The 10,514-nt window shown below is 44.0% G+C and overlaps 1 protein-coding gene across 1 annotated transcript in view; it reads left to right on the top strand.

The window, feature by feature from the left end:
* The window catches only part of LOC124089461 (putative SEC14-like protein 6), a 31,222-nt gene extending 28,967 nt beyond the window's left edge, over positions 1-2,255 (top strand). The window contains 4 exon segments of the mRNA XM_046439499.1: positions 1,316-1,422; positions 1,500-1,639; positions 1,732-1,901; positions 2,143-2,255. Coding sequence (XP_046295455.1) covers positions 1,316-1,422; positions 1,500-1,639; positions 1,732-1,901; positions 2,143-2,255 — 530 coding nt within the window.
* The last annotated feature ends 8,259 nt before the right edge of the window (positions 2,256-10,514 follow it).

Below are 10,514 nucleotides of genomic sequence, written 5' to 3' on the forward strand. Positions count from 1 at the left end.
TATGATATATCAAGAATTATGTAATGTTTTGAACAACCAACAATAAAAAATTAAAAAAAAGAAACAAATCAATAGTGAATATCTTTATAGATTTTTGTACACATCCACATTTTTTCCATTGTATAAAAACAAGAGGGATTTTTTTTTTCTTCCTTCAAAGAAAAACACTTATTAGGACCTATGGTACCTTTAACAATGTTGTGCTCCATGCATAATGCATAATTTAACTTCACCAACTATGCATGAATGTGCTCATTTCTCTACACTCTTGTCAAAATTGTGCATTAATAATTTAAAAGACTCTGGCCATAATTATTATTATTATTTTTTTTTTTTTTTAAAATATTTATTTATTTATTTAGTTTTCGGCAGACACAACATCTTTGCCTGTATGTGGTGCTGAGGATCGAACCCGGGCCGCACACATGCCAGGCGAGCGTGCTACCGCTTGAGCCACATCCCCAGCCCCATAATTATTATTTTTTACATTGGATTTCTTTTATGACTTGTGTTGTTGGACTTTTTCAAATTGGTTATTTGAATTTCTTGTTTTTTGCCTCCTGTGGTCTCATACCCCTTTTCTAGAGAAGTATTTTCTTGTTTATTTATAAGTGCTCTTTATATATTAAGTACATTGACTAATCCTGGCATATTTATGGCACACATTTTCCCCAGTTCATATTTGTCCTATTATCTGATTTTTAACTTAGTGCTATGTTTTCATGTCAAATTTGGGGGATTTTCCCCTTTGATTATTTCATCACTTTTATGCTTCAGCAGTCCATTTCTGTACCATGGTATGTTAGGTATTCACTTCTGCTTTCTTTTACTTTGTTCCTGCAATGCCTTTGTTCCTTTGGGGTGAACAAACTTGATAGGAATTGTTACAAGCTTGGCCTGAGGTTGCTAGAAACCTCTGAGAGCCAAGAGCAGGGAATGACTGAATGTAGTTCAGTCTCTAAGGGATGGCAAAACCTAGGTCACGGTCTCCCTGTCCTAGACCCCAGGCTTCAGAAGTTGCTAGTCTGACTCCCTGTCAAGACAATCAATGAGCCAACACCTGGACAGGTCAGGCCTAGAGGGGCAGTGAGAATGGTGCAGGCCTGGAGCAGGAATTAGTCGCAGAAGCACATGCTGAGTTCCAAGCCTAGGCCCAGAGCTACTCAGCTTCCATCGCTAGAGACAGGATTGCTCCTGGGAATGAAGACCAGAAGCACTCCAAGGAGAGGGGAACACATGGATATAGGTCAAAACTGGGCTGGGTCCCCTTTGCCATCCCTGAGCCCCTTGGAGGCCCCCTCTTGTTCCCATACAGACAACTGGAAGCAGGAGCTGTCAAAGTTCATCAGCCCCGACCAGCTGCCTGTGGAGTTTGGGGGGACTCTGACTGACCCTGATGGCAACCCCAAGTGCATAACTAAGGTATGGAGTGCCCAGAGGATGGGGACAGAGGGGAGACCACCGTGGCCTAGTGTCTACTCACCCACCTTCACCCACAGATCAACTACGGGGGTGAGGTGCCCAAGAGCTACCACCTGTGCAAGCAGGTGAGGATGCAGTATGAGCACACAGTGACCATGGGCCGTGGCTCCTCCCAGCATGTGGAAAATGAGATCCTGTTCCCAGGCTGTGTGCTCAGGTAGGGACAGCGACCGCTCCACACCTGGGTGCAACTGGGAGAGGCTCCAGGGCCTGGGCAGGAGGTCATCAGTGGGGCTCTGTCTGTTGCAGGTGGCAATTTGCATCGGATGGTGGAGACATTGGCTTTGGGGTTTTCCTGAAGACCAAGATGGGGGAGCGGCAGAGGGCTGGGGAGATGACAGAGGTGCTGCCCAGCCAGCGCTACAATGCCCACCTGGTACCTGAGGATGGGAGGCTCACCTGCCTCAAGACTGGTGTCTGTGAGTGTTGGCAGGAAACAGCTCCACCTGGAGGTGGGGGCAGGGGAGGAGTCTTCAAAGGTCATCCAGTTCTTCCCACCAGGTAAGGGCCCCTGGTTCTGATAGACACAGTGTGGGACTGGCTCTGGGCTCTCAGCCCTGGCAATGGTTCCCTGGCTGGGCACCCACACATGTATTTACCACCATGGAGGGCAGGGTCCCAGATGGAGCATCCTGTCTGAATGTCTATTGCTCACTGCAGATGTCTTAAGGTTCGACAACACCTACAGCCTGGTTCATTCTAAACACATCAGCTACACCGTGGAAGTGCTACTCCCAGACCAAACCTTCATGGAAAAGGTGGAGAAATTCTAGGCAAATCTTTCAGTTCCACATCCTCCTCTTTGATCTCTGAATCCTCAGTGAGTTCATGGCCTTCCCTGGTCAGACCCCTGTCCAACCTCTCCAGAAATAGGGATCCCACTCTAGCAGGTTGCAGCCTTGCCATCACAACTGGCCTGTTCCTCAGGAGCTGTTGGGGTGGTGGTCTAGTGGAGGCCAGGTGGCCCAACAAAGCAACATAGATACTCTATCCTTACTCCTATCTCCTATGATCTTGAACTCTGAATCAAAAACCCCAGGCCTTTTTCTATGAACTGATACTGAGAAATGAGTTGCCATTCTAAAATAAAGTATATCAGTAGAAAATTGGAGGTATAGTGGGATGAAAAGATTGATAAATGATTTTCATTGAAAAACTAGGTTTTTCAATGAGGGGCATAGTTCAGTGGTACAGTGCTTGCCTAGCAGACACAAAGCCCTGGATTCAATCCCCAGCGCCAAAAAAAAAAAAAAAATTATGACTCAGTTCTGATAAGGGGAGATGCTATACCATGGTAGACAACATGTTCAGCCATGAGATGTAAAGAAAGGAAAAAACTCGAGCCAAGAGCATTTATTATGACTTCAATGGGGAGGAATGGGCCAGGTAGGGCAAGCAGGCTTACGATTTGCTAGTCTGAATACTTTTAGTATACTCTTGAGTACAATCCTTAATCATCTGGTACCTGGTCCTGGTCCTGGGATAATTAAGGCAGATGGATAGTGGCCCAGAGAGTGAGACCCTGGGAAAGGAGATGGTTGGAATGTGAGCTTATATCACTTGGTTTGTATTTGGAAAGCTTGCTTGTGGACATGTTGTTTACTCTCTAGGAATTGGTTAACACTTGGAGGGACAGTCCTTCCAAGGTCAACAAGGCCCCAGGTGTCAAAGCATCAGAATACTGAACATGAATGACATGATTAACACAGTACCCATTATGTGGTTGTACAATCAGTTTCTAATGCAAATCCAATCTCACAGCTTTCCCATCTAGAAAGAACTTTGGAAGTCAATTCCATCTTCCATATATATTCTTACTCCCAGTGTTACGGCCTCTGAAAATTTTTCTACCCTCTGGGTCTCCAAGCTTCTGATTGCAATTTTAGCCTAAGTCTGAAACTCGCTGAGTATGAGGACCCACAATGCTACTAGGATAGCATTGTCCTGCCATCAAGCCTCTTTGCATCTGGCAGTGTCGTGCCATTAACAGAGATTCTGACCAAGCATCACCCCTGCTGCCACCGCTGTGTGCACAATGTTGCCCTAGCTTGTCCTCAATGTCCAGTCATTTGTCAAAGTATTTCCCTAATTGGCCATTTTCCAGAAATTCTGGCCCCAAGTGGAAATGTGGCCCTTCAGTAGGCCTTATTCTCAGAGATTCCACATTGGCTCACCATGCACCCTTACTTAACAATCTATTGCAAAATTTTGACAGCAAGTTTACTCAGTGGATTCTGAAATCTGATGGCTGGTTCCTTTATCTTCCTTGATTCTGATATGCTCATACCCACCATATTCCCCTGCACAGATGGCACCAAGGAGCAGGGCACATGCCTGAGGGCTGCAACCTAGCTGTTGAAGGGAGGGCACTGGGAGGCAAAGGTGAAGACAGAAAGGTCTCTCTGCCTCTGGCCCTTTGGCCCCATGATCTGCTCCAGCCCCACAACTTCCACAGGCTGATGGCTAGTGCTCACAACTGGTCCTGGCTACTTCCTCTCCTTCCCACTATCCTCCAACCCAAGCCTCCACTCAGCCTTCACCAGCCCTCATCCCTATCTTTGCTTAATCTGTCCTTCCTACCCAAAAGGCCCACCATTTCCGATGTCCAAATTTTCTGATTCAGCAATTCAATTATGCTGAATCAGAATTAGGATGCACAGGTGACCCATAATTTGAACCAGTGAGATTATCCCTTTTTAATTGCTTAATTCATTGAGCTTTGACAAGCACATACATACCGCCACCATAAATGACATGTTGAGCAGCTCTGCCACCCCCTCAATTCCCTCACGCTTCCCCTTTGGAGTCAAACCTTCCCCTTACCCTACCTTGAGCAACCATTGATCTGTTCTTTATCTCTACAGTTCTGAATTTCCCAGAATGCAAAATAAATGGGATCATTTGATATATAGTTTTTTTGGATATGCTTTTCACTCACCATGATGCCTATGAAATTTAAACACGTTGTTGTATGAAGTGATTGACTCTTTTTTGCAACTGAGTGGTATTCCATTATGTGGATATATATTTGAGTGTATGATGCTACTTATCCATTCTCAATTGAAGGCTAGTTGACTTGTTTCCAATCTGGGGTGATTATTAATAAAGCTGCTATAAGCATTCATATTTAAGGTGTTTTTTTTTTTTGCATGATTGAAAGCTTTCTTTTCTCTAGAGTGGGATTCCCACTGGGCCATGTGAAGTGGGTACATTTAATGCCATGGGGAAGTGCCAAGTTATTTTGCAGAGAGGTTGCATAATTTTGCATTCCCAGCAGCAGCATGGGAACATTCCTGCTGCTTCACATCCTTGTCTTGGTACTCTCAGGTATTCTGGTGGTAGTCATTCTAATAGGTTCTTGGTATGTCTCCTTGTAGTTTTAATTTACATTTCTTCAATTTCTCCAGTGATGTTGAGTATATTTTCATGAACAGGGTATGGCAAGATAAGACAGACCTGAGTTCAAGTGCTGTTTCTGGCATTTACTTGGGACCTTGGCAAGTAACCAGATGCCCTCTGAGCTTCTGTCTCACTGGCGAATGGATGACATAATAGTACCTCCTTCATAGCTTGTTTGCTATAAGGATAAATGAGATTCCTCAGGCCCCTTTTGAGATAAGAATTTTCTACCACCTAAAACTACCACCTAGATAAGTCTCCTCCAGGACTGGCTCTTTGAAATGCAAACATTCAAGAGGTACTACCTGTCTGGCTCCTACTTCCTATGGGAGAGTGAAGGCCTAACTTTGGTGAGCACCTTGTACCACTATCACATGTCGTAAAGATATAAGAAGTTTGTGCCTCTTCTGAATAAGTGTTCATTAGCAAACCAAATGGCCTGGTCACATGGACCAAATGTTATTCATTAGCCCATCCTGGCACTTAAAAATGTCTCCTGACTTTTGTCTTGTTGAAGTACATTAATTTTGCTTCCTGATTGTAATACAGTCACATGACACATGATGAAGTTTCAGTCAACAATGAGCCACATATATCGGGTTCCATAAGACTGTATCATCTAGCAAAGCCACAGCTGTCTTTGTCTGAGTACATTTTAAGATGTTTGCACAACAATCATGTTGCCTAATGACACATTTCTGTGAACATGTCCCTATCATAAAATGACATATAATTATAGTTATTATTTAATAAAGTCTATCTTTTTGGTCTATACTAGTGTCTGGCTTTGTTTATCTTTTTTGTGGGGAGTACTGGGGATTGAACTTACCCATGGAGCCACATTCCCAGCTCTTTTGTATTCTATTTAGAGACAGGGTCTTACTGAGTTACTTAGTGCCTTGTTAAGTTGCTGAGGCTGGCTTCGAACTCACAATCTTCCTGCCTCAGCCTCCCAAACTGCTGGGATTACAGGCATGTGCCACTGTGCCCAGTCATTGAAAGTATTTGAAGTAGTCAGAAGAATCAGCTGCAATAAATTTATAATTTACAGGAAGAACATAACTTCCCTAGATCGGGCCCTGAATAATCTCTGGCCCTCAAAATTTCTGGAGTAAGTCTGCCAACACAGCTCTGGCATGGGACAGAAGTAAGGCACTGGCCTTTCCCTGTCCATGTTGGCTTCTCTGAAGTCCTCTCCCATACCTACCATGAATCTCTGCAGTAGTCTCCTGTTTTCCCTACTCTGAACATTTGAATGTCCCCAGGTCATTCTTTACACTGGGCCAAAGGTTATCTCAGCATAGGTACAGTCCCATTGGTTTCTTCTCTAAAACCTCCAATGGCTCCTCACTACTGAGAAGGGATAACCCAAAGTCCCCAATATGGTCTGAAGTTTCTTGGTGACCTGACCTCAAACTTTTTGAGCAATGTGTCCTATGGCATCTTTTTCTCACCTCTGTGATTTTGTTTTGTCACCTTTGTTTAGAATATCTTCCTATTTCCACCCTGAGGGCTCAGCTCAAATGTCACCTTCTCTGGGGGACATTTGGGGATCCACTAGTTCCATGCTTTTCTTAGACCTTACTATATTTTTAGGGAGCCAGGGCAGAAAGTGTTTGACCCAGGACTTAGGTATAGATGGATAAGTGTCTAAACCTCGACCTGGTCCTGACTAGTTTCTTAAGCTCAGTCATCATCTAAATGAAATGAAAATACAGGTACAATGATGAGAACAGTCCATGCTTTCATGGGCCTGAAAGTTAAGGAGGAGAGTGAAATAATCACAAGCTATGTGTAATGAGAATAATACCCTAAAAAAGAGAAGTAAAATTCTATGTGAGCAGTTACTCTGGTGGATCAGAGTAAGGGGTCACTAAATGGTAGTGTGGAGGGAGTAGGTAAAGGAAGAGTATTCAAGTCAGAGGGAAAGCATGTGCAATGGCCCTGTGGTAGAAGGAAGCAGCAAGGGAATATAGATAGCACCAAACACTCCCCACCTGGTGCCACGTGGCCTGACAAGAACTAAGGACCTCCCAGCTTTTGGAGGGACGGCGGGGTTAAAAATACACAGGACACCAAGGTTCTTCATCCAGGAGGGAGCGTGTGCGCGCTTTATTGCCAAATTTGTTCCCCTTATATATCTTTTTAACAGCTGCGGGAAATTACTCAAAAGTGAGGAGGGGAGAGTAATAACTGCGTCCTTGGGTTACCGTCACGTCACCGTCCCCTATCAGGAGGCTTGAACACGTCAAGATGTTCCCGAGAGACACATATGCTCCAGGCAGATAAACAGGGAACCGCAAGCCCGAGCGTCATGGCCTTGTGAGCTGGCCACATTGACATGCATAACAAAGAACTGGGGGTTGAGTCCCCAGGGGCCAGGGCGGGCCTACTATCAGCAGTAGGGGAAGAAAGACGGAAATCTAAGCGGGGACCCAGGGACCCAAACACTCTAACCTGACTTTTTGCTGGTGCTGGGTCTTTAGGGCAGTTAGTCAGTCTACCCTTGGTAACCCCTTTCCCTTTTCCTAGCTTTGTGGCCATGTCCCTTCCTGCGAAATAGAGTGGATTTGGACCAATCAGGCCAAAACTTTTCCTGGGGTCACCCTGAGTTGTTGGGGAAGGAGCACAGAAAAATTCTTCCCTCAGCATCCCTGGAACCTGATCTTTACCTTTTAAGCAGGCTCAGGCCTGTGGCCACCTCCCTAAGCATCTACCAGGCAGACATTCCCTCCTCCAACTTTCTGGCCAGGGCCACCCAAGCCAAGTCCCATGCATTTGGAGGGACATCCAGTGGCATCTCTTCAGCCAAGTCATCTGCAGAGTGGGGCTGATGTAGCCACAATGTGGGGCACAGCCAGCAGGAGCTTCTGCAAATCTTCCTCTCACTGTCTAGGATACAGGTATCATTTACCTCAAGGGGTTTCCTTCACTTTGCAGGTCATAGGCTTTAGCTAGGACTCCCAGTAGGGCAGCTGTGGCCCAAGAGAGAATCCAGGAATTTTAGGAGAATCAGGAAGGTGGTAGGAAAAGGCACCATGTTGAGTTGGCCATGAGGCATGGATGTGGATCATACCAGGACAGCAGCATCATTGAGGTCCAACTTTTCTGCTCACAGTTCAGGAGGGACCAAAGGCATGAGCCACCTTTCAGAAGGAAGGAAGATAAGAGTACACTATGGAAGAGAGAAACCATCTGGTTCCCTGATGCCCAGAGGTTAGAACTAGTCTTCCACGCCCAGCAACATTTAAGGTTTAAGGAGGACTGGTAGACCGCAAGCTATCTGCCCTGCATTGGAAAGACAGGGACTTAAGGGTGACCTGGAACATGGGGTCCCATACCACCTCCCTGGGCTCCAATTCTGGCCTTGCTACTTGGTGGCCACAAAATCTTGGGAAACTCTTTGAATTCAATTTCCTGACCCATAAATGGGGATAATAATAGTCCTTTCTTTGAGCACAGTCAGGAGGAGTTCAATGAGCCAACCCTTCTCCATCCAATATGGCAGTCACTCACCAGTGTGCTAAGACTGCTGAAACAAAGCATCCCAAACTTTAAACAACAGAATATTATCTTCTTTCAGTTCCTGAGTCCAGAAGTCCAACATCAAGATTTCAGCAACATAAGTTTTTTTCTAAGGACTCGGAAGAAGAATGTGCTCCATGTGCTCTCCCCTAGCTTCTAAAGGTTTTCCAGCCACCTTTGGCAACCCTCAGATTGAAGAAGCATCATCCTGACCCTTTTTCATCTTCACATGATATTCTCCCTGTGTGGTTCTCTGTGTCCAATTTGTCCCTTTTTATAAGGAGTTCCTGAAGTAGGGGTCCACCCTATACCATTATGACCTCATCATGACTAATTACATCTACAATGACCCTGTTTCCAAGTCAAGTCACACTCTAAACTACTAGGGTTTAGGAGTTTCCCATTTGAATGGGGGGTGGGTGGGCATGATTCAATGCATAACTCCACATGTGGCTTATTGAACATTCAAAAATGTGACTAGTTGTTGCCAGGCGTGCTGACACAAGACTGTAATCCCAGCAGCTCAGGAGGCTGAGGCACGAGGATTCCAAGTTCAAATCCAGCCGCAGAAATTTAGCAAGACCCTGTCTCAAAATGAAAAATTAAAGGGGCTGGGAATTGGGGATGTAGCTGAGTGGTAGAGCACCCTGGGTTCAATCCCCTGTACCAAAGGGAAAAAAAAAGTGATTAGTTGGAATGAAGTGTACTGTATGAACACATGCCAGATTTCAAAGACTTGGTACAAACAACAAAATGATATGTCACCATTAATTAACTATTAAGGAGATAATCTATCTTGTTTGTTAATCATATTGATCACATTTTGAAATAATAACATTCTGGATATAAAATATAAATGACTATTTAATGTGTGTGCTAGAAAACTTAAAGTCACCTGGGTGGCTCACATTTTTCCAAAGGACTTACATTCCCCCACCCCCCCTGCAGTGTGGGGGATTGAATTCAAAGCCTCATGCATGCTAAGCAAGAGGTCTACCACTAAACCACATCACCAGCCCCTCACATTATTTTTCTAGTGGACAGCACTGAACTAATATTTTCAAGCCCTTCAAGCAGAGCCTGGTAAGTAGAAAATACCTGTAAGTGCTAGTTAAATAAAGACTTCTCTTTGCTGGTGACTCGTTCCCTGTGGCATTTTAAAATATGGCTTTACCTATTCCTTAGGGACTGAGAAAGGTTGGGGCAAATTTCTTTTCTCGTCCAGACCTTTCTGCATTGAATGAGTTGTTTTACATTCCAGAAGCATATAGCAAATATTCTGTGGTCCTATTTTTTTCAAATTGTTCTGTGGTATTTTTCTCACACCATTATAAAGGATTCATCAACCATGTTAAGCACCATAGTTTCTTTAAAAATTATTTCAGATTTTCCTGTTAACAATATACAGATTACTTTAAACTTAAAATATTTTTCTGTCAGGATTATCATTGGGCAAAGTGGTAAAATATTTAAGCATCCTGATGTGTATGGTCTTGTAGTTTTCTAGAGAAGCAATCAGTTTCTACTCCTGCCAGCAGTATGTAACTATCTCCATCTCACCAACTTCTACCTAACTTTATTATCATTTTTAAAAAGATTGTGTTTTGTTTGTTTGGGGTTTGTTATTGTTTGTTTTCTCATTTGTTAAAAGAAAAAAACATCTCATTGCTCAATGTGTTAGTCAACTTTCTGTCTGTGTGACAAAATATCTTACAGAATCAACTTAAAGGAGAAAATATTTACTTTGGCTCATAGTTTTAGATGTTCCAGTCCACGAAAGGCTGGCTTCATTGCTGTTAGGCCTATAATGAGGAAGAACATCATGGTCTAGAAGGTGTAGAAGAATTAAGCTGCTCACCTGATGGTGGGGAAGCAAAGAAAGAGGAAGAGATCAGGGATAAAATATACTCTTCAAGGGCAAGGCCTCCAGTGACCTATTTCCTCCAACTAGCCTTCACCTCCTGAAGGTTAATCACTTCCCAATAGCACCACCAACTGGGGACCAGACTTTTAACACATGAGCCCTTGGGAAACATTTCAAGATCCAAACTACAACACTTGATTGCACATTTCTTTTCTGGACACTGGGCATTTAGCCATTTAATAAA

The sequence above is a fragment of the Marmota monax genome, unplaced genomic scaffold, assembly GCF_021218885.2.
Source record: "Marmota monax isolate L192 unplaced genomic scaffold, Marmota_monax_Labrador192_F-V1.1 WCK01_AAM20220418_F8-fsc00253, whole genome shotgun sequence".
NCBI lineage: Eukaryota > Metazoa > Chordata > Mammalia > Rodentia > Sciuridae > Marmota > Marmota monax.